This window comes from Lonchura striata, chromosome 19 (genome assembly GCF_050655825.1).
Source record: "Lonchura striata isolate lonStrDom1 chromosome 19, ASM5065582v1, whole genome shotgun sequence".
Lineage (NCBI taxonomy): Eukaryota > Metazoa > Chordata > Aves > Passeriformes > Estrildidae > Lonchura > Lonchura striata.
In genome coordinates, this window is record NC_140721.1 from 8582603 (window position 1) to 8607431 (window position 24829).

A 24829-nucleotide genomic window follows, 5' to 3' on the forward strand; every position below is an offset into this window, starting at 1 on the left:
AAAGAATACTCCTTAATGAACAGGAAAAAAGATCTAGCTGATTAAAATGTCATTGAAGAAAGGCAGAAGCATCAACCTTTCTTTTTTAAAAAAATTTTTATTAGGTGAAAGACTGCTGTTCAACGTGAGTCTCTTGACTGTTGAGTAGGTCAAGAAATACACAATGCTGCCACTAACTACATTATTATTCTGTTCAACCAAGTAAGCAAGGATTTATAAATACTAAATATTTTAACAGAATCTTTCCAAAGTTTAACATTAAGAAAGTATGAAGTGAGCACATAATATATGAAATTAAAAGTTACTTGGCAAATTCTTTTGTGGGCTGGAGGTATGTTTGTTGTGAGACACCCCTAAAAACTGTTCTCTCTGTTCTCAAGCAGGCCCATCCAAAACATCAGAGATAGATGAAAAAATTGCTCCTGGAAAAAGTTACACAGGTAGATCTTTTGCTTGTATTTTTTCCTCACATCTGTTTTAGAAATTAAATGTGTGATTTTGGCTTTTCACAGCTTTGCTGCTTGATTTACCATGAAACTGAGGGTATTGGAACTAAAACATTAATAGAAATGAAAATTACAGTTGTTTTAATTTCCATCTGTCCAGGTAGAGAGACAGGTAGACAGGAACTTAATTTCTTCCTTTTTAAATTCAAAGATGAGCATCAAGTTGATCACTCTAAAGCACTAGTTGTTTGTGTAAATTAGTATGTTTCCTAAAAAATTCAGTCTGTTTCATAATGGCTTATAGAGTTTAATAAAACTCTGCTTTATAAGTTGAGTGCAGCTTAACTATGTTTTTCAGTTCAGTATGAGGTGAATGAGCACATAAATAAATAAAAGGTCTGTGTTAGTAGAAGCAGTAACTTACAGAAACTGTAGTAGCTGAAATGCCTTTACAAAAAAATGGTGCCATTTTTTTCAACTGTTAAGAGTTTACATTAAAAATATTAGTTTGCCCATTTGCAAAGACTAGAAAATATTAACCTGCATTTAACACTGTAGTAGTGTTAGTGGTAAGATCAGAATGTTCCTGCTACCATGAATTTCTAAGATGAGAAAACAACCTTCTGAGTGTTGTTCACATTAACAAAATAATTCTGGAATTTCTCCTGTGAAAATCCTTACTTTAAATAAGGATTTAATCCTTACTTTAAGTAAGGATTAAAAATTGTTAAAAATTTCTTATGTATTTACAACTGCGGTATCTTATTTTATATTTATAAAGAAATAATCAGTGTGGGATAACTCAAGCATAGAGAGATCTAAAGGAAAATACACTTCAAAATGCACAAGTGCAGCTTTACTCTGCCAGAATAACTAAAATCTGTTCCTTCATGCACTGCTGCTTAATTTGGATAGAGTTCCTGGTACAATTAGCTTCACTTTGTTAAACTGTAGTGCAGTTAAGTATAAATTGCCCTTTCTCACTCTGAGTGTTGATTGGGTAATCCTGCTTGTCTTGTTGGTGCACTTTGCCCCAACAAAAGCATTGTGATGATGAATTTCCCTCCCCTGTTTGATTGTTGGCCTTGAAGCCTATTGTGGAACTCCTGATGGCACAGCAACCATAAGTGTGTAGAGCTGGTAAAAAAACAACGAATCTGTGTGGACAGGCAGCCTTTGTTTATATTTTGAGTAATCGTGGGTAAGAGAGGAGAAAATATTTATGATTGTATTAACCCTAGAAAGCCAAGATGATGGAATTCCCTTCAGTCATAGCAGGAACTCTGCAGTGTAGTATGTGCAGTTTAGCAAGTGTAATCTTCCCTTCCTTGCCTTTGTCTGGAATTGCTCAAAGGCTCATGCTAGCATATGTTTGCTTCTCTTTCTGTTGCATGCTGCGAGTGCGGCCGGTTTCCTTGACAATGTGGTTTAGATGCAGGGGCATGGATTGTTTGGTTGAAAATCTTGTCCATTTCCACCATTCAGCAGTTCTGTTTTTCCCTTACAGAGTCTGCCCAACCTGACTCATCAGAAACAAGTGACAATTCTGAGGGTGAGTTTGATAATGCTGGTCAGTTCCCCAGGTCATTGATTTCCAGCATTTTTCTGTCCAAAGTGTTTTCCAGAGATTGCGTTACTTGAATGAAGAGAATTGTGTGTTGGTGTTGAGTGTATTTTAGACTGTGCACTGCTTGGTGAACGAACCTTGTAGAGCAGTATTAGAAAACTACAATATACTGAAGCATATTGGACTTGCTGGGCTGGTTTTGAAATGATGCCTGACAGCCATTTTTATATTTTAAATAATTTTCAAGTGTTGTTAATGAAGAATACTTACTGAATGGAGAAGATGTTATAACATTCCTTCCTTCTGGAGAACACATTGCTTTATAAACATGCTGTAGTAATATGTAACATTTGTAGTTAATAAATGCTTCTGGGCAGAAAGGTACCAGAACACAAAGGCAGTGTTGCAGGTGGCAATTGGAGCCTCAAGGTGTCTGTCTAATATTGGTAACTCTGAGACCCAAACCTTTGCACTGACCAGGTCCCTTTGTCATTGAAATGTCTCTAAAGCTGCAGAGCAGTGTCCCTGCTGTCCTCATGCTAGGATGTTGGTAGGAGGTGAGCTGTGTTTCTTGTATTTGTGAATGGGTGTCCTGTAAGTGCTTTAAAACACTGCTGAGATTGGCTTATTCAGTGCTTGCTTATGAAATGAGATGAGGAGCAGCCAATCAGCAATTTAGAAAGTAGGCAGGGCATTGGGAGAAAGTGGACATTTCTGGCATTACTTTCACCATTTTACAATGCAACATGGAAATAATTCTAATGTTACCTCAACAGAATAATTTATGAGAAGTGTCATTAAGTTCTGCCTACATATGAAGGCTGTTACCACAAAAGTAAAAGTGCTCTGCAAAGGTTTTCTGTGACAGAGTATAACAGAACTGTATAGATACAAGATTTGTCAATATGTGATATTATTCTTGCTGTGTAAACCATACCCTTGGTGACATGGGTGCATGTTTTTCTGCATTTGAAATTAGTTTTCTTTGTCTGCTCTAACCATTTGTTCTCTCTGAGTTTGGAGCTATTGTTAATTGGCCATCTAAAAAGCTCATTACCTTAGGGAAGGTAAGGGATGGGTTTGGAAGTGACAGGCCTAGTAGCAGCTCTCTGACACATTGCTAGTTTTGCTGTTCTCCTGTCTATCCACTTGTGTGTGTTTAAGGCAGGGTTGACCAGTTTGATAAATTCTATTGTCACCCATTGGTTTTACACTGCTTTGGAAGTGGTTTTAGAACATTTGAGGTCTTCAAGACAAAACACAGGTACTGTTTTTTGAGCTCTACTATGGAATGATATTGCTTCCAGTTAGATAACAAAGGTAGTCCCTATCTGCACAATTTATTCTGTAATTCCTTTTGCTGGTGCATGGTCATTTTCCCATCATGAGTTTCCCAGTCCTGTTTCAGAAGCCAATGTTGTTTTCCTTAGGCAGTCCAGAAGCAGTTTTGTTTTTTGCCCTCATATGCTTTGCTCAGGCCCTCTTGAAGGAACAAGTTGTTCCTTCACAGATAAGGACAGGAGCTTTCTGAAGTTACTTATGTAATTTAATGGTTGCAAAATGTGTTGCTCTGCTAAGCAGAGTTCCTTAATTCTGTTTTAGTTTTAAAATTCAAGGCAGTTGCAGTGCTGCACATGAGTTCCCTGGACATAAAACTATTTTTTTTTTCTTTTGTTTTTAAAGATGATGTTGATGATGGTGATTATAATAATGATGGTGACGAGTACCTGCCCTCTGAAGGGAGCCGGCGGAGCCCAGGTTTGACTACTGAAGCAGCCAGTACTGGGGGAAGAAATGCACAAGAGTTCAATTTTAGTAAGATGAAAGTTCAAGATAATTTTGTCTCTCTGCTGTGTTTTATGAAAAAGCTTTGGCTCATTTTGTTATGCTAAAAAGTTCATTATCGTCACATAAAAACAGTCACATCAACTGATGACTTAAAACATTTTTGACAGAATTAAGCAAAAAAAATAAAATTTTTGGAATTTCATTTAAGGGTTATGGGCTCTGTGTAGATGTATTGCAGCAGTATTGTCACGATCAATCAGCTACCCTGGTTTTTGTTTTTTATTTGATATGATGACATAAATAGATGCAGAGGAAGTTGGGATTTTCTGGTTGTGTTCTTTCATCATCCCTTCTTTTGGGTTCTCCACAGAAACACATCCATGCTCTTGAGTTTAGTCTGCTTAAAGATGCTTCACCTGGGATTTTTTTGTGGTTCTGTACCTCTCCTTTATTCTGTCATTTAGTTTGGTTTAATTTGTGGACACATTAATCTGTCTACCTTTATAGGTTCTGTGCAGTCAGGAATATGTTTTTCACTTGATATTTTTAAGGCAGCCATCAGAGTGCTGATGGTATTGAAAGAACAGTTGTGGAAATACATTTAGAGCGTTTGAGATGTGTAATGTTTTTTGTGAGGATAAATTGTACCAAGCAGAGTGATGTAGAGTCCCCAGGCAGGTGCAAAGGAGAGTCGTTCATAGCAAAAAAACAAAAAACAGGCCTTTTTTAAGCAGTAGCCCATTATCTGTTACATTCCATTTAAGTATAATAGATATAATTCAAATAACCACTCTAAACCACAGTGTGAGCATGTCATGGTTATATAACTTGTTTTTCTGCCTCCAGTGCAGCTGTGTCACTTCACCATAGTCCTTTTCTGCATAGCTGAAGTAACAGGCCTCAGCCATGATTTTACAAGTGTAACAAGGCCTTGTTTTATAAGGTTTGCCTGTATGGTTTAGATGTAAAGGCATGGAGTGTTTGGTTGAAAATCATGTCCATCATTGAACAGTCCTGTTTTTCCCTTTCAGAATCCTCCCACCATGACATGTTAGAAACAAGCGAGAAACCTGAGGTTGAGGTCACCCTTGAAGGTCAGTACCACGAGTCCTGAATTTCAGTTGGTTGTGTGCATTTTTCTATCCAAAATGTATTTTCCAAAAACTGCATTACTTGACTCTGAATGAAGAGAATTGTGTGCTGTTGTTGAGTGTAGTTTGAATTGTGCACTGCTTGGTAAATGAATCAGGTGGAGCAGTATTAGAAAACTACAATATATAGTGATGCATATTGGACTTGGTGGGCTGGTAATGAAATGATGCCCGACAGCAATTTGTGTATCTTGTGTATTTTTCAATGAAAATGAAAAATGAAAAATAGTCACTGAGTGGACAAAATGTTATAAGATTCTTTCTTTCTGGAGAGCACATTGCTTTATAAACATGCTGTATTGATATGTAGCATTTGTAGTTAACAAATGCTGCTGGGCAGAAAGGTACCAGAACACAAAGGTAGTGTTGCAGGTAGTAATTGGAGCCTCAAGGTGTCTGTGTGATATTGGTAATTCTGAGATCCAAACCTTTGCACTGACCAGGTCCCTTTGTCATTGAAATGGCTCTAAAGCTGCAGAGCAGTGTCCCTGCTGTCCTCATGCTAGGATGTTGGTAGGAGGTGAGCTGTGTTTCTTGTATTTGTGAATGGGTGTCCTGTAAGTGCTTTAAAACACTGCTGAGATTGGCTTATTCAGTGCTTGCTTGTGGAATTTGATTAGGAGCAGCCAATCAGCAATTTAGAAGGTAGGCAGGGCATATAGGACAGGGTGGACACTTCTGGTATTACTTTCACCTTTTTACAATGCAGCGTGGAAATAACTCCAACATTACTTCAACAGAAAAGGTTATATGAGACGAGTCATTAAGTTCTGCTTGCATGTGAAGGCTGTTACCCCAAAAGTAAAAGTGCTCTGCAAATGTTTTCTGTGACAGAGTGTGACAGAACTGTATAGGTAAAAGATTTGTCAATATTTGATATTATTCTTGCTAAGTAAACCATACCCTTTGTTGACATGGGTGCATATTTTTCTGCATGTGAAATTAGTTTTCTTTAATAAGCAGAGTTCCTTAATTCTGTTTTAGTTTTGAAATTCAAGGCAATTCCAGTGTTGCACACAAGTTCCTTGGTCAAAATACCATTTTTTTTTTCTTTTTTTTGTTTCTTAAAGAAGATGATGATGACTACCTACCACCTGACAAGAGACTGAAGAGCACCAAGTCGGCTACTGAAGTGGCCAATACTGGTAGAAGAAATGCAGAAGAGTTCAATTCTGGTAAGATGAAAATTCAAGATTATTTTATCTCCTTTGTTTTATGAAAAGGTTTTGGGTGATTTTTTGCTGCAGAAAAAGCCAGTATAGTTGCAAAAATAGCTCTCACATTAACTGATTGTTTAGAATGTTTTTGAGAGAATTAGAGAAGCTAAAAAGATAAAACATATACAGCATTTTTGGAATTTCATTTAAGAGCCATGGGCTCTGTGTAGATGTATTCCAGCAGTATAATCATCATCATAGGCTATCTCTGTTGGTTTTTGTTATTTGGCACGATGACATAAATAGACAGAAAGTTGGGATTTTCTGGTTATGTTCTTCCGTGATCCCTTCTGTTGGGTTTTCCACAGAAATGCATTGATGATCCTCAGTTTAGCCTGATTAAAGATGCTTCACATGGTATTTTTTATGATTCTGTACCCCTCCTTTATTCTGTGGTTTGCTTTGGTTTGATTTGGCTTATGGACACATTCATCTGTCTACTTTTATAATGTTCTGTGCAGTCAGGAATATGTTTTTTACTTGATATTTTTGAAGGCAGCCACCAGAGTTCTGATGGCAGTACAGGAACAGGTGTGGAAATGCAATTATAGCATTTAAGATGTGGGGTGTTTTTTGTGAGTATAATTAACATAGTTGGATATTTTTTCGTGGAAATATTTGGAAGATGTCGCCTCATTGAAATTGTACATATTTTCACCTAATTGGTTTTTCTGATTTTTGTTTAGTTTTACTTTTCATCTCTTTTCATTGCTTTAAAACAAAATAGTGTTCCAAGGGAGGAGGGGCCCTCCCTGGAGTGGAAAGATGACCTCCTTCATTCAAAATTTTATTGATATTGAAATACATGGCTTCCCTGCAAAGGAGTAGGAAAATGAATAATACTTTTTTACTAGTCTGTGTGTTGTAGATGAGTAATGCTATGATTGACTCACAAGTAAAAGACAAATACCATGTATATATGTTAAGAGAAGTTTTATAGATTTATAGTTATGTTTTACCCTCCTTGTGCTGTTATCAGGGGTGCTCTGGGTTTGGGACATTTCGGAGGGTCGGCTCCTTATCATGGCAACAGCTGACCCCCAGTCAAGATTTAAGGGAGTGATCTCCACCACTTGTACAGCGAAGGAGTCGAAGTTCTCCTTGAGAACTTTGGGAGGGGCTAAAGGGTTAAGAGGCAAAACGTCCATTGTGTGGGTGAGCACATGGTGGGAAAGACCCTCTGCTCCTGGCGCCATAATATTTTCTCCATTCAGTCTTCTGTTGTGTTTTTGACGAGGTTTTAATAAAACTTTCTAAATTTTTGGAAGTGAGCCGCATTTCTCACATATCTATCTATCTATCTATCTATCTATCTATCTATCTATCTATATTAATCTATGTATCTGTCTATCTATCTATAGCTATGTAACAAGATGAAAGAAACAAGCACAGCAACATCAGCAGCAAGCCCACACCCTGCTAAGAGACTGTCAAAACAATGCAGCTTCCCCTTCCTCCCCCCATAAACATTCCAGAAGGATGCTAAGGCAATCAGCCACCTATTTCCTCTCTTGACTGCTGTCTATTCGTCATTTCCCTGGCAACAAATAGGAAGAAAATTCCCTGAGAAAGGAAAAAATACCTATCCCCCCCAACACTCCTAAGTCATGCCAGGGCTTGGTATAAGCAAAGGGTGATGGGAGTTGTTATATTTTAAGTCATGAAGGGCATTTGTAAGGTGTTTGTCACCCAAGGTATAGTGGTTTGGCAGGATGTGAAAAGCACATCATTGTCCGGCTGGCTTCACTCTGAGCACGTAGCTCTCCAGCCTGAGTTGTGTAATTTGCAAAACAGCTTTTGCTAGCAGCAGTGCTCCTTGCAAATGCCATTAGTTTTGCTTGGAAGGTAGGTGTGAGAACCCCGGGCTTGGTCTGGGGTCTTGTGTGGTGGTAAAAGTCTCTCCTCCAACCCATGCTTCCAAAGAAAAACTCCGCAGCCTCTTGTTGTTCGGTCTCAAGGCAGTTTATTGCAAATTATCTAAAAGATTGTCTTCTCGGGCTGCAGCAGCTTGGTCAGCAGCCCAGGCAGAGGCACACATACACCCTGACATCCTCTCTATCTGCTGTCTTCTTCTTCTCTCCCCCCACCCAGGGCTGCTGCTATCTTTTATATGATACATTATGGATTACATGTTTACAGTTTTTCCCCAATACCCACTACCTATATTACCGAGTGGTTTTCTACTCTAAACCAGTCTGTGAGTGCCAACATCACTAAGAACATGGAGGTAAGGAAGAAGAAGGAGGAAGAACAGGATCAGCCCACTTTCCTCCATCTTAGAATTTCTGACCTTCATGTACAAAGTAAAAACCCCCCTGTACAGGTGCTAAACCCCCCTGTACAATACTAAAAAATTTTCCCCTCTACTTTGTAACTACTTTTACTATACTGTCTAACCCTTTGTGACTGTTTGTTCCACCTTCAAAGTTGATAACTAATTCCATGGCGCAAACTCAAAATCACAGCTGTTTCCAGCTGCCTGCCGGGGTCTAAAATGCTTCTGACCAAGGCCTGGAACCTCTAAAAATGTCTGAGACACATTTTTGAGTTCCAACAAGTAGGTATCAGCATAGTTAGGGGTACCATTACATGAAATTAAACAGCAGTTCTCCTGATTAAGGAGAATGAAGTTCATTGCTCATTATGGCTGCAGTATGAACTGAAATCATTGGAGAGAAATGTAGGTAGTTTGTTTTCCTCAGCATAATGCCATATATAATGCTTTATAACTGACGGTGAGGACAGAGTGTGAGGAAGGGGATGTGTGATAGGAAATGCCAAGATTCTGACTGTTGTTATATGTCATTGGGGGTTTTCACTGTTTTTCCCTTTGGTAAACTTTGCAAGATGGTGAAAAGGGAAGTGACAAAACTATGGAGTGCCTGGAATCCCCCAGGTTTGCTGTAGCTGATGAAGGATTCTGGTGTGGTCTTAATGAGATTGGATGAGTGGGTAGCACGGTGTGATTGGAATTCAGCAATCAGAAAGTTGAGGTTATGTGTGTCAGAAGAAATGGAATCCAACAATCAAAAAGTTGAGGTTATGTGTGTCAGAAGAAATTGTTTTGAAAGGAGCAAAATCATGTTTAAGAAACTGGAGCCAGAGCTTGTGAATGACAGAATTTAGCACTGTGAAGAAGGCTTCTTAAGTATGAGCTACATATTTAGTCAAGAAGAGACCTAGTGTTGAAGATACATTGTTAAAACAAAACTTAATTAAATGCTTAACACTGTTGGTTTAATGTGTCTTAATGAGAAATGTCCCATCTGGGAGTTTTCTTCCAGAAATTGGCTGCTATTTGCTAGTTTTTTGCACAAGTCCCATAACTCTGAGTGTTTGTCAGGGATTTGGTACTAGACCATCTCCCAGTCTCAAAATTTCCAAAAATGCAGTATATTTTAAATTTTTTAAATCTTACTGATTTCTCTCAATCAGATTCTAAGTGATCAGTTCATGTGACTGGCTTTTTTATTACTGTTATTTTCTGTTCCTGTCTAGTAAAACAACTCCTAATTTTTTCTTTTGTAGTACTTACCATTTGCTAGTTCTGTGCCCAGCACTGCCTTGAAATTAGACCAAAAGATGATATTGATTTCCATGAACTAGATGATGTATTTGACATAGTTCAAATGTACTGCAGTTGAGGTGTCCCCAGTAGATAGAGCTGGATTTCTGCTCTACACCACACACATCATGTGAAGAGAAATCTTTGAAAGAAAGATTCCTTCAGACTTGCTGCCAAAGTGATACCATACCCCAGTTTACAGAGATGTGAAAGAAGATACTCTTCAAAATGCACAAGTGCAGCTTTACTCTGCCAGAATAGCTAAAATCTGTTCCTTCATGCACTGCTGCTTAATTTGGATAGAGTTCCTGGTACAATTAGCTTCACTTTGTTAAACTGTAGTGCAGTTAAGTATAAATTGCTCTTTCTCACCCTGAGTGTTGATTGGGTAATTCTGCTTGTCTTGTTGGTGCACTCTGCCCCAGCAAAAGCATTGTGATCCTGAATTTCCCTCCCCTGTTTGATTGTTGGCCTTGAAGCCTGTTGTGGAAATCATCATAGCACAGTAACTGGGAACCCCAGCTTTATTCTGTGTTCCCATGTGGTGGTGAAATTTTTCTTTTAACTTGTGCTTCTAAAGAAAATCTCCAGTCTTTTGTTGTTCGGTCTTGAGACGATTTATTGCTAGTTATCTAACAAATTATGTTCTCGGGCTGGGGCTGTTTGGTCAGCGGTTTGGGTAGAGGCACACACACACCCTGACATCCTCCCTGTCTGCTGCTTTCTTCTTCTCTCTCCCTGCCCAGGGCTGCTGCTATCTTTTATATGATATATTACATGTTTATAGTTTTCCCCCAATACTTACTACCTATATTACAAAGTGCTTTTCTACTCTAAATTAATCTGTGAGAGCTAACATCACTAAGAACATGGAGGTAAGGAAAAAGAAGGAGGAAGAACAGGATCAGCCCACTTTCCTCCATTTTAGAACTTCTGACCTCCATGTACAAAGTAAAAACCCCCCTGTACATGTGCTAAAACTCCCCTGTATAATACTAAAAATATTTTCCCTTTACTTTGTAATTACTTTTAGTATATTATCTAACCCTTTGTGACTGCTTGTTCTACTTCTAAAGTTGGTAATTCATTCCATGGCTCAAACTCAAAATCACAGCTGTTTTTCAGCTGCTTGCTAGGGTCCAAAATGTTTCTGACCAAGGCTTGGAACCTCAAAAAATGTCTGAGACACATTTTGAGTTCCCACAAGTAACCATGTTTTTGTAGAGATGGTAAAAAACATACATTATCTGTGTGGACAGGCAGCCTTTGCTTATATTTTGAGTAATCCTGGATAAGAGAGGAGAAAATATTATGATTGTATTAACCCTAGAAAGCCAAGATGATGGAATTCCCTTCAGTCATAGCAGCAACTCTGCAGTGTAGCATGTGCAGTTTAACAAGTGTAATCTTCATCTCCTGGCCTTTGTCTGGACAAGGCTCATGGGAGCATATCTTTGCTTCTATTTTTGTTGCTTCCTTTGAATGCAAGAGTCTTCTTTGACAAAGGTAGTTTAGATGCAGGGGCATAGATTGTTTGGTTGAAAATATTGTCAATCATTCAGCAGTCCTGTTCTTCCTTTTCAGATTCCTCCCAGCATGACTCATCAGAAGCAAGTGAAGATTCTGAGGCTGAAATCACTAGTCAAGGTCAGTTGCACAGGTCATTGATTTTGATTTTTTGGCATTTTTCTATCCAAGATGTGTTTTTAAAAGGCTGCAATACTTGGCACTGAATGAAGAGAATTTTGTGCCGGTGGTAACTATGAGATCCAAACCTTTGCAGTGACCACCTCCCTTTCATATATATAAATGTCTCTTAAGCTGCTAAGCGATGTCTATGATGTACATGGTTGGATGTTGGTGGGAGGTGAGCTGTGTTTCTTGTATTTGTGAATGGGTGTCCTGTAAGTGCTTTAAAACACTGCTGAGATTGGCTTTTTCAGTGCTTGCTTGTGAAATGAGATGAGGAGCACCCAATCAGCAATTTAGAAAGTAGGCAGGGCACTGGGAGAAAGTGGACACTTCTGGCATTACTTTCACCATTTTACAATGCAGCATGGAAATAACTCCAACATGACTTCAACAGAAAAGTTTATATGAGAATTGTCATTAAGTTCTGCTTGCATGTGAGGTCATTACCCCAAAAGTAAAAGTGCTCTGCAAAGGTTTTCTGTGACAGAGTATAACAGAACTGTATAGATACAAGATTTGTCAATATGTGATATTCTTGCTATGTAAACCATACCCTTGGTGACATGGGTGCATGTTTTTCTGCATGTGAAATTAGTTTTCTTTGAGTTGGAGCTATTGTTAATTGGCAGTCTAAAAAGCTCATTACCTTAGGGAAGGTAGGGGTGGGTTTGGAAGTGACAGGCCTAGTAGCAGCTCTCTGACACATTGCTAGTTTTGCTGTTCTCCTGTCTATCCACTTGTGTGTGTTAAAGGCAGGGTTGACCAGTTTGATAAATTCTATTGTCACCCATTGGTTTTACACTGCTTTGGAAGTGGTTTTAGAACATTTGAGCTCTTCAAGACAAAACACAGGTACTGTTTTTTGAGGTTTACTATGGAATGATATTGCTTCCAGTTAGATAACAAAGGTAGTCCCTATCTGCACCATTTATTCTGTGATTCTTTTTGTTGGTGCATGGTCGTTTTCCCATCATGAGTTTCCCAGTCCTGTTTCAGAAGCCAATGTTGTTTTCCTTAGGAAGTCCAGACACAGTTTTGTTTTTTGCTGTCTTGTGCTTTGCACAGGGTCTCTTGAAGGAACAAGTTGTTCCTTCACAGGTAAGGACCGGAGCTTTCTGAAGTATTTTATTGCAAAATGTGTTGCCCTGCTAAGCAGAGTTCCTTAATTCTGTTTTAGTTTTGAAATTCGAGGCAGTTGCAGTGCTGCACATGACTTCCATGGGCAAAACACCTTTTTTGTTTTTTTAATTGTTTCTGTTAGATGATGATGATGATGATGAGTACCTGCCCTCTAGCAAGAGAAAGAGAAGGAGAACAAGGAATACCCGGTCAACTAAGGAAGTTGCCAATAACAGGAGAAGAAAAGCAAAATATGTCAAGTCTGGTAAGATGAAACGTCAAGATAATTTTATCTCCATGCTTTGTTTTAGGAAAAGTTGTCGGAAAGTTCTTGCTGCGGGAGTGAGACATGTTAGTGCAAACCTTCATTTAAGGGCCCTGGGCTCTTTGTAGGTGAATTTTAGCAGTATAATTATCACCATAGGCTCCCACTGTTCTATTTTGTTATTTGACTTGACGATGGAACTAGATGCAGAGGGTGTTAAAATCTTTTTGTTGTGTTCTTTCCTGATCCCTTCTATTGGGTTCTCTATAGAAAGGCATCCATGCACTTCAATTTAGTCTGCTTAAAGATGCTTCACCTGTTATTTTTTGTGGTCCTGTACCTCTCCTTTATTCTGTGTTTTATTTGGCTCATGGACACGTTACTCAGTCTGCTTTTAAAAGGTTCTGTGCACTCAGGAATATGTTTTCTTACTTGATATTTTTGAGGGCAACAACCTGCATTCTGATTGCAGTTAAGGAAAAGATGTGGAAATACAGTCAGAGCATTTGAGATGTGAAGCGTTTTTCAGAAGTATAAAAATATCATTGGATATTTTTTTATATAAATATTTGGAAAGATGTCACCTATTGAAATGGTACATCTTCTCCAAATATACTCTTTTCATATTTCCACCATGTTGGCTTTTCTGACTTTTGTTTTGTTTTGCTTTTAATCTCCCAAATCACACCACTCTGGGGCTTTGTATAAGCAAATTGTGATGGTAGTCTTCATTATTTTATTATTTTAAGTCATGAAGGGCATTTGTGACAAGCACCCAAGGTTTGGTGGTTTGGCAGGATGTGGAAAGCACATTGTGACATTCACATTCTCTGGACAGAGAGACATAATTCTGTCTCTCAGGAGATGCACAGAGTGAAGAGAAAACAATCTTTATCCCTGCTCCTTTGTTTTTCCCATGTGAGATGTGGTATGGAGATTGTTTACCTGCAGTGATTGCAGGGTTGGATGCTGGTGAAGGTTGTTTGGGTTCAGTGATCAATCAGATCCAGCTGTGTCTCAGGCTTTCAGCAGAGAGTCACGGGTTTGTTAGTTAGACAGGGAAGTAAGAAGGAAGTATGTATAATAGTATAGTACCTCTTTAAATAGTATATGAATGCAATATAGTATAGTTTTAATAAAGCTGTCCTTCAGCCTTCTGATCTGGAGGCAGACATCATCATTTCTTCCCTGCATCCAGGGATCGCTGCATTGTTGCTGTAGCTCATCATTGTGCCAGTGGCTTTGCTCTGAACACGTGGCTCTTCAGCGTGAGTTGTGTGCTTTGCAAGGCAGGTTTTGCTGGCAGCAATGTTCTTCCTTCAAATGCCATTAGTTTTTCTTGGAAGGTAGGTATCACCATAGTTAAGGGTACCATTCCTTAAAATCATCAGCGATTCTGTAGGTTACGGAGAATGATGTTTTGACAGAGTTTCTGTTACAAGTACTTTGTTTAACTGTAGTGCAGTTAAGTATAAATTGCTCTTTTTCACACTGAGAGTTGATTGGCTAATCCTACTTATCTTGGTGATGCTTGCTGCCCCAACAAAAGCATTGTCATCATGAATTTCCCACCCCTTTTTGATTGTTGGCCTTGCAGCCTCTTGTGGAAGTCATCATAGCACAGTAGCCATGAATTTGTAGAGATGGTAAAAACATACATTATTTGTGGAGAAAGACAGCCTTCGTTTATATTTTCAGTAATACTGGGTTACAGAGGGAGGGTGTCTTATAATTGTATTAACCCTAGAAAGCCAACACGATGGAATTCCCTTCAATATAGCCGCAACTCTGCAGTGTAGCATGTGCAGTTTAAGTGTAATCTCCATTTCCTTGCCTTTGTCCGGAATTGCTCAAAGGCTCATGGTAACGTATCTTTGCTTCTGAACTGTTGCTGGCTGTGAATGCAAGGGGTTTCTGTGACAGTGTTAATTTAGATGCCAGGGCATGGAGTGCTTGATTGGAAATCTTGTCCATGTCCATCATTGAGCAAACCTGTCTTTCTCTTTCAGATTCCTCCCGGCATGACATATCAGAAATAAGTGAGAATCCTGAGGTTGAGGTCACTGTTGAAGGTCAGTTCCCCAGGTCATTGCTTTCAATTGGTGAGGCATTTTTCTATCAACAATGTATTTTCCACTAATTGCATAACTTAGATCTGAATGAAGATAGTTATGTGCTGGTGTTGACTGTGTTTTGGATTATGCACTGCTTGGTAAATGAACCTGGTAGAGACATATTAGGAAACCACAATATAGTGATGCATATTGGATTTGTTGGGCTGATTTTAAAATGATGCCTGACAGCAATTTGTATCTTCTGCATAATTTTAAAGTGTTTTCAGTGTAAAATAGTCATTGAACCAAGAAGATGTTGTAATATTCCATCCTTCATGAGAACACATTGCTTTATAAACACGCTGTAGTTTTATGTAACATTTGTAGCTAACAAATGCTTCTGGGCAGAATGGTACCACAACAGAAAGGCAAAGTTGAAGGTGGCAATTGGAGCCTCAAGGTGTCTGTCTAATATTGGTAACTCTGAGACCCAAACCTTTGCACTGACCAGCTAGCTCCCTTTGTCATTGAAATGGCTCTAAAGCTGCAAAACAGTGTCCCTGCTGTTCTCCTGCCTGTCCACTTGTGTGTGTTTAAGGCAGAGTTGACCAGTTTGATGTAGTTCTTTAGTACCCGTTGGCTTTACACTGGTTTGAAAATGGGTTTAGAAAATCTGAGTCCTTCAAGATAAAACATAGGTACTGTCTTTTTAGATCTACAATGGAATGATATTGCTTCCAGTTAGATAACAAAGGTAGTCCCTATCTGCACCATTTATTCTGTGATTCCTTTTGCTGGTGTGTGGTCATTTTCCCATCATGTGATGCCCAGTCCTGTTTCAGAAGCCAATGTTTTCCTTAGGAAGCCCAGAAGCAGTTTTGTTTTTTGCTTTCTTGTGCTTTGCACAGGCCCTTTTGAAGGAACAAGTTGTTCCTTCACAGGTAAGATCAGGCGCTTTATGGAGTTATTTATGTAAGTAATTTATTGCAAAATGTGTTGCCCTGCTAAGCAGAGTTCCTTAATTCTGTTTTAGTTTTGAAATTCAAGGCAGTTCCAGTGCTGCACTCGAATTTCTTGGATAAAAAAAAGGATTTTTTTTTTAATTGTTTCTTAAAGCTGATGAGGATTACTACATGCCCTCTGACAAGAGACAGAGGACCACCGATTCGGCAAATGACAATGCTAGTGCTGAGAGAAGAAATGCAGAAGAGTTCAATTGCGGTAAGATCGAAATTCTACAATATTTTATCTCCTTCCTTTGTTTTTTGAAAGTGTTTTGGGTTATTTTGTGCTGCAGGAGTGAGACAAGTTATTGCAAGCATTCATTTAAGAGTCCTGAGCTCTTTTTAGTTGAATTGCAGCAGTACAATTGTCATCATAGGCTACCTCTGCAGCCTGTTGTGGAACTCTTGATGTCATGTCAACCATGAGTATGTAACGATGGTAAAAAAAAACCCTTAATCCTTGGGTACAGGCAGCCTTTATTTATGTTTTTAGTAATCCTGGGTAAGAGAGGGGAAAATACTTATGATTGTATTAATTCTACAAAGACACCAAGATGGAATTCTCTTCAGTCATCACAGCAACTCTACAGTATAGCATGTGCACTTTAGCAAGTGTAATCTTAATCTCTTTGTCTGGAATTGCTCAAAGGCTAATAGTAGCATATCTTTGCTTCTATTTCTCTTGCATGCTGTGCGTGCAGCAGGCTTTCTTGAGAGTCTTGGTTTAGATGCAGGTGCATGGAGTGTTTGGTTGCAAATCTTATCCATGTCCATCATTGTGCAATCCTGTCTATTTTCTTTCAGATACCTCCCGGCATGACATGTTAGAAATAAGTGAGAATCCTGAGGTTGAGGTCACTGTCGAAGGTCAGTTCCCCATGTCACTGATTTTAGTTGGTCGGGCATTTTTCTATCTGAATTCTGTTTTCCAAAGCCTGCAATACTTGGCAATGAATGAAGAAAATGTGTGCTGGTGTTAAGTGTAGTTTGGATTGTGCACTGCTTGGTAAACAAAGCTGGTTGAGATGTATTAGGAAACTGCAATATACTGAAGCATATTGGGCTTGGTGGCCTGGTTTTGAAATGGTGCCTGAGACTTTTGCATAGTTTTCAAGTGCTGTTAATGTAAAATATTTATTGAACCCAGAGGATAGTGTAGTATTTCTTCATTCTGGAGAACACATTGCTTTATAAACACCTGTAGTTATATGTATCATTTGTAGTTGTTAACAAATGCTTCTGGGCAGAATGGTACCACGACAGAAAGGCAGAGTTGCAGGTGGCAATTGGAGCCTCAAGGTGTCTGTCTAATATTGGTAACTCTGAGACCCAAACCTTTGCACTGACCAGGTCCCTTTGTCATTGAAATGGCTCTAAAGCTGCAGAGCAGTGTCCCTGCTGTCCTCATGCTAGGATGTTGGTAGGAGGTGAGCTGTGTTTCTTGTATTTGTGAATGGGTGTCCTGTAAGTGCTTTAAAATACTGCTGAGATTGGCTTTTTCAGTGCTTGCTTGTGGAATTCGATTAGGAACAGCCAATCAGCAATTTCAAAAGTAGACAGGGCATATTGGACAGGGTGGGCACTTTTTGCTTTACATTCACCATATTAGAATGCAACATGGAAATAACTCCAATTTTACCTCAACAGTATAATTTATATTAGATGAGTCATTAAGTTTTGTTTTCATGTGAAGGCCTTCACCCCAAAAGTAAAAGTGCTCTGTGAAGGTTTTCTGTGACAGAGTACAAGAGAATTGTATTGGTACAAGATTTGTCAATATGTGATATTATTCTTGCTAAGCAAACTATATCCTTGGTAACGTGGGTACATGTTTTTCTGCATGTGAAATTAGTTTTCTTTGCTCTAACCATTTGTTCTGTTTGAGTTGGAGGTATTGTTAATTGGGCAGTCTAAAAAGCTCATTAGCTCAAGGAAGATCAAGGTGGGTTTGGAAGTGACAGGCTGAGTAGCATCTCTCTGACACATTGCTAGTTTTTCTGTTCTCCTGTCTATCCACTTGTGTGTGTTTAAGGCAGAGTTGACCAGTTTGATTAATTCCGTTGTCACCCATTGGTTTTACATTGGGCTTAGAACATTTGAGCTCTTAAAGAAAAAGCATAGTTTCTTTCTTTGAGATCTACTATGGAGTGATATTACTTCCAGTTAGATAACAAAGGTAGTCCCTATCTGCACAATTTATTCTGTGATTCCTTTTGCTGGTGCATGGTCGTTTTCCCATCATGCGATGCCCAGTCCTGTTTCAGAAGCCAATGTTGTTTTCCTTAGGAAGTCCAGAAGCAGTTTTGTTTTTTGCTTTCTTGTGCTTTGCTCAGGCCCTTTTGAAGGAACAAGTTGTTCCTTCACAGGTAAGATTAGGAGTTTTCTGAAATTAGCCATGTAAGTAATTTTTAGCAAAATTCGTTGCCCTCATAAGCACAATTCCTTATTTCTGTTTTAGTTTCAAAATTCAAGGCGGTTCCTGTTCTGCATGCAAGTTCCATGGACAAAAAAACAGGGGGTTTTTTATTGTTTCTTAAAGATGATGATGATAACTACCTACCACCTGACAAGCGACTGAAGAGCAACAATTTGGCAAATGAATCTGCAGATATTGAGAGTAGAAAAGAAGAGGAATTCATCTCTGGTACAATAAAATTTCTAGATAATTTTATCTCTTTTTTTTGTTTTATGAAAATGTTTAAGGTAATTTTCTGCTGCATGAGTGAGACAAGATATTGCAAACCTTCACTTAAGAGCCCTGGGTTCTTTGTAGGGGAATTGCTGCCATATAATAATCATCATAGGCTACCACTGTTGTATTTTCTTATTGGACATGACGACTTAGATGCACCACAAGTTGGGATTTTCTGTTTGTGTTCTTTCATCATTTCTTCTGTTGGGTTCTCCATATAAATGTATCCATGCTCTTCAGTTTAGGCTGGTTAAAGATGCTTTACCTGGTATTTTTTGTGATTCTGCACCTCTCTTTTATTCTGTGGTTTGCTTTGGTATGATTTGGCTTATCTGTCTGCTTTTATAATGTTCTGTGCAGTCAGGAATATGTTTTTTAGTTGATATTTTTAAAGACAGCTACTAGAGTTCTGATGGCAATGGAGAAGCAGGTGTGGAAATACAGTTACAGCATTTGAGATGTGAAGTGTTCTTTGTGAGGATAAATTAACACACTTGGATATTTTTTCACAGAAATATGTTTAAATATGTAGCCTAATTGAAATTTCACATCCTCTCCAGCCTTTGTCTTTTCATATTTCCCCCAGGCCAGCTTTTTTGATATTTGGGGTTTTTTTTGCTTTTAATCTCCCAAATCTCACCATTCTGTGTAGTTACACAGTTTATGGTAATTGGGAGTGGGGCTGCAGCCAAGCCTCAACCCCAGTGGGCTGCAGCTTTTAAAAGCAGGTGAGCAGTATTGAAAGCACTGAGGGAAGGAGTGCCAAGGTGTACCAGTCATAAAAGGATACAGATGGCACACGGGTGTAATGCATGTGAGATAAAAAGGTATAAAACGTATTGTGGAACAAGAAAGGACTGATGCTTAAAGCCTTGTGGAATTGTATGGTGTTACTCTGTGTGTTACGGCCATCTCGATTCCGACATCTGGTGACCCCAACGTGATAGTGAGGTGCTTCAGACAGACAAATGTGGACCTAACAGAAAAGTAGCTGGATTAAGAGCGTAAAAATCCGAAGGAGTTATAGCCAGGCAGACCTGGCTCTTCCAGAAGTTGGTCTCAAGGCTACAGCCAGTAATGCAGATTTGCACAAGTGATTGTTTCCATCAAAGAAAACCTATAGATTTGGTTTATTTTGTTATATGTCCCTGGGGGTTTTCACTGTTTTTCCCCTCTGGTAACCTTGGCAAGATGGTGAAAAGGGAAGTGACAAAACTATGGAGTGCCTGGAATCCCCCAGGTTTGCTGTAGCTGATGAAGGATTCTGGTGTGGTCTTAATGAGATTGGATGAGTGGGCAGCACGGTGTGATTGGAATTCAGCAATCAGAAAGTTGGGGTTATGTGTGTCAGAAGAAATTGTTTTGAAGGTAGCAAAATCATGTTTGAGAAACTGTAGCCAGAGCTTGTGAATGACAGAATTTAGATGAGTGAGTAAGCCTTACATAGGAGATGTGTGTTCATCCAAGACGATAAGAGACCTAATGATGATGATATGTTGTTAAACAATATTACCTCAGTGCTTAACGCTGTTGGTTTAATGTGTCTTAATGAGAAATGTCCCATCTGGGAGTTTTCTTCCAGAACTTGGCTGATGTCTGCTAGGAGTATTTTGCATAAGTCCCTTAATTATGAGTGATAATCTAGTGTTAGACTAGTTGTACCGTCTTCAAGTTTTGTGGCTATTCTTAAATTTCCAAAAATGCTGTATATTTTTAATATTTTCAATCTTATTTAATTCTTTCAAAATTTTTCTAAGTGATCAGTTGATGTAACAGGCTTTTTTGTAACTATACTTTATGTTCATGTCTAGTAAAACAACTCCTAATTCTTTCTTTTGTACTTACCATTTGCTAGTTTTGTGTCCAGCACTGCCTTGAAATTAGACCAAAAGATGATATTGATTTCCATGAACTGGATGATGTATTTGACATAGTTCAAATGTACTGCAGTTGAGGTGTCCCAGTAGATAGAGCTGGATTTCTGCTCTACACCACACACATCATGTGAAGAGAAATCTTTGAAAGAAAGATTCCTTCAGGCTTGCTCCCAAAGTGATACCATACTCCAGCTTACAGAGATGTGAAAGAAGATACTCTTCAAAATGCACAAGTGCAGCTTTACTCTGCCAGAATAGCTAAAATCTGTTCCTTCATGCACTGCTGCTTAATTTGGATAGAGTTCCTGGTACAATTAGCTTCCCTTTGTTAAACTGTAGTGCAGTTAAGTATAAATTGCTCTTTCTCACCCTGAGTGTTGATAGGCTAATCCTGCTTGTCTTGTTGGTGCACTCTGCCCCAACAAAAGCATTGTGATGATGAATTTCCCTCCCCTGTTTGACTGTTGGCCTTGAAGCCTATTGTGGAACTCCTGATGGCACAGCAACCATAAGTGTGTAGAGCTGGTAAAAAAACACTGAATCTGTGTGGACAGGCAGCCTTTGTTTATATTTTGAGTAATCGTGGGTAAGAGAGGAGAAAATACTTATGATTGTATCAACCCTAGAAAGCCAAGATGATGGAATTCCCTTCAGTCATAGCAGGAACTCTGCAGTGTAGTATGTGCAGTTTAGCAAGTGTAATCTTCCCTTCCTTGCCTTTGTCTGGAATTGTCAAAGGCTCATGGTAAAATCTGTTTAGTTATTTTTGTTGCATGCTGTGAATGCAAGGGTTTTCTTTGACAAAGGTGGTTTAGATGCAGGGGCATGGAGTGTTTGGTTGAAAATCTTAACCCTGTCCATCATTGAGCAGTCCTGTTTATTTTCTTTCAGATACCTCCCGGCATGACATGTCAGAAACAAATGAGAATCCTGAGGTTGAGGTCACCCTTGAAGGTCAGTACTATGGGTCCTTAATTTCAGGTTTTTTGGGGAGTTTTCTGTCCATGAAGTGCTTTCCAAAGGGTGCATTGCTTGGCTCTGAATGAAGAGAATTGTGTATTGCTCTTGAGTGTAGTTTGGATTGTGCATTTGGAAACAAACCTGGTGGACATGTATTAGAAAACCACAGTATGCTGATGCATATTGGACATGGTGGGCTGGTTTTGAAATTATGCCTGACAGCAATTTGTATCATTTGTGACTTCTTCTACTGTTATTAATGAAAAATAGTAATTGAATGGACAAAATGTTATAAGATTCCTTCTTTCTGGACAGCACATTGCTTTATAAACACCTGTAGTTATATGTATCATTTGTAGTTGTTAACAAATGCTTCTGGGCAGAACACAAAGGCAGTGTTTCAGGTGGTAATTGGAGCCTCAAGGTGTCTGTGTGATATTGGTAACTCTGAGATCCAAACCTTTGCACTGACCAGGTCCCTCTGTCATTGAAATGGCTCTAAAGCTGCAGAGCAGTGTCCCTGCTGTCCTCATGCTAGGATGTTGGTAGGAGGTGAGCTGTGTTTCTTGTATTTGTGAATGGGTGTCCTGTAAGTGCTTTAAAACACTGCTGAGATTGGCTTTTGCAGTGCTTGCTTGTTGAATTTGATTAGGAGTAGCCAATCAGCAATTTCGAAAGTAGACAGGGCATATTGGACAGGGTGAACACTTCTGGCATTACTTTCACTGTATTACAATGCAGCATGGAAATAATTCCAATATTACCTCAACAGAATAATTTGTATGAGAAGAGTCAGTAAGTTCTGCTTAATGACCTTTACCTCAAAAGTAAAAGTGCTCTGCAAAGGTTTTCTGTGACAGAACTGTATAGGTACAAGATTTGTCAAGATGTGATATTATCCTTGCTAAGTAAACCATGCCCTCGGTGACATGGGTGCATGTTTTTCTGCATGTGAAATTAGTTTTCTTTGTCTGCTCTAACCATTTCTTCTCTCTGGCTTTGTAGGTATTGTTAATTGGCAGTCTAAAAAGCTCATTAGCTCAAGGAAGGGAGACATGGGTTTGGAAGTGACAGGATGAGTAGCAGCTCTCTGAGACATTGCTAGTTTTTCTGTTCTTCTGCCTTTCCACTTGCGTGTGTTTAAGGCAGAGTTAACCAGTTTGATGAATTTTTTTGCTTTTACACTGGTTTAAATTTGGTTTTAGAACATTTGAGCTCTTCAAGAGAAAACATAGGTACGGTCTTTTGAGTTCTACTATGGAATGATATTACTTCCAGTTAGATAACAAAGGTAGTCCCTATCTGCACAATTTATTCTGTAATTCCTTTTGCTGGTGCATGGTCGTTTTCCCATCATGCGGTGCCCAATCCTGTTTCAGAAGCCAATGTTGTTTTCCTTAGGAAGTCCAAAAGAAGTTTTGTTTTTTACTGTCTTGTGCTTTGCTCAGGCCCTCTTGAAGGAACAAGTTGTTCCTTCAGAGGTAAGATCAGGAAGTTTCTGAAGTTACTTATGTAATTTAATGGTTGCAAAATTTTATGCCCTCATAAACACAATTCCTGATTCTTGTTAGATTTTTTAAATTCAAGGCAGTTCCCGTGCTGTACATTAATTCCCTGGACAGAAACCCAAGTTATTTCTCTTTGTTTTCTTTTAGATACTGACCATACCTACGTGTACAGTAGCATGAGACGGAGGAGCACCCAGTTGGTTAATGAAGAGGCCAATAGTCAGAGGAAAAATGCAGAAGAGTTCCATTTTGGTAAGATCAAAGTTCAAGATGATTTTGTCACTTTGCTTTGTTTTATGAGAAGATTTTCTGTAATGTCATGCTGCAGGTATGAATAATGTTAGTGCAAGCCTTCAGCGGATTCTCTACGTAGATGAATTGCAGCAGTATAATCATCATCATAGACTACCTCTCTTGTTTTTTGTTATTTGACGTGAGATGAAGTTAGAGGCACAGGAAATTGAGATCATTTGGTTGTGTCCTTTCCTGATCCCTTCTATTGGGTTCTCCACAGAAATGCATAAATGTGCTTCAATTTAGTCTGGTTAAAGATGCTTCACCTCGGATTATTTGTGTACCTCTCCATTATTCTGTGGTTTGGTTTTGTTTAGGGTCCCATTAATCTGTCTAATTTTAGAAGGTTCTGTGCACTCAGGAATATGTTTTTCACTTGATGGTTTAGAAAGCAGCCCCCAGAGTTCTGATAGCAGTGAAGGAAGGGATTTGGAAATAAAGTTATAGCAGTATAGATGTGTATTTTTGCTTACAAATTGCCATCACTGGAATTTTTTTCATAAAAATATTTGGAAAGATGTCCCCTAATTGAAATTGTACATCTTCTCCAAAAATCCTCTTTTCATATTTCCACCATGTTGGCTTTTCTGACTTTTGTTTTGCTTTTAATCTCCCAAATCACACCACTCTGGGGCTTGGTATAAGCAAATTGTGATGGTAGTCTTCATTATTTTAAGTCATGAAGGGTATTTGTGACAAGCACCCAAGGTTTGGTGGTTTGGCAGGATGTGGAAAGCACATTGTGACATTCACATTCTCTGGACGGAGAGACATAATTCTGTCTCTCAGGAGAAGCACAGAGCGAAGAGAAAACAATCTTTATTCCTGCTCCTTTGTTTTTCCCATGTGAGATGTGGTATGGAGATGGTTTACCTGAAGTGATTGCAGGGTTGGATGCTGGTGAAGGTTGTTTGGGTTCAGTGATCAATCAGATCCAGCTGTGTCTCAGGCTCTCAGCAGAGAGTCACGGGTTTGTTAGTTAGACAGGGAAGTAAGAAGTAAGTATGTATAATAGTATAGTACCTCTTTAAATAGTATATGAATGCAATATAGTATATTTTAATAAAGCTGTCCTTCAGCCTTCTGATATGGAGGCAGACATCATCATTTCTTCCCTGCATCCAGGGATCACTGCATTGTTGCTGTAGCTCATCATTGTGCCAGTGGCTTTGCTCTGAACACGTGGCTCTTCAGCCAGAGTTGTGTGCTTTGCAAGGCAGGTTTTGCTGTCAGCAGTTCTCCTTCTTTCAAATGCCATTAGTTTTGCTTGGAAGGTAGGTATCAGCATAGTTAAGGGTACCATTACATGACATTCAGCAGCAATTATCTTGATTAAGGAGAATGAAGTTCGTTGCTTGTGCAGGCTGCACTGCACGATTAATTGAACTCATTGGAGGAGAGAAATGTAGGTAGTTTGTTTTCCTCAGCAAAATCACAGGATCACAGAATAATGAGGTTGGAAGTGACCTCTAAGATCATCAAGTCCAACCTATGCCCTAACACCTCTGCTTGTCTATAGCAACAAGTTCCATGTCCAAATGCCATGTGCTTTATATGTGATTGTGAAGAGGGAGTGTGCGGAAGGGGAAGTGTGATATGAAGTGATGGAGATTCTGACTGTGCCTTGGTT

General features: G+C 39.0%; 1 protein-coding gene across 2 annotated transcripts in view; it reads left to right on the top strand.

The window, feature by feature from the left end:
• The window catches only part of GTF2I (general transcription factor IIi), a 98303-nt gene that overhangs the window by 32434 nt on the left and 41040 nt on the right, over positions 1–24829 (top strand). For both annotated transcript variants that reach the window (XM_085557585.1, XM_085557587.1), the window contains exons 11-23: positions 384–440; positions 1954–1998; positions 3697–3828; positions 4833–4895; positions 6023–6127; positions 11319–11381; positions 12688–12810; positions 14820–14882; positions 15981–16085; positions 16673–16735; positions 18327–18512; positions 21329–21391; positions 23053–23157. In XM_085557585.1, the coding sequence (XP_085413711.1) occupies positions 384–440; positions 1954–1998; positions 3697–3828; positions 4833–4895; positions 6023–6127; positions 11319–11381; positions 12688–12810; positions 14820–14882; positions 15981–16085; positions 16673–16735; positions 18327–18512; positions 21329–21391; positions 23053–23157 (1173 nt within the window). The remainder of the gene's footprint in view (positions 1–383; positions 441–1953; positions 1999–3696; positions 3829–4832; positions 4896–6022; positions 6128–11318; positions 11382–12687; positions 12811–14819; positions 14883–15980; positions 16086–16672; positions 16736–18326; positions 18513–21328; positions 21392–23052; positions 23158–24829) is intronic.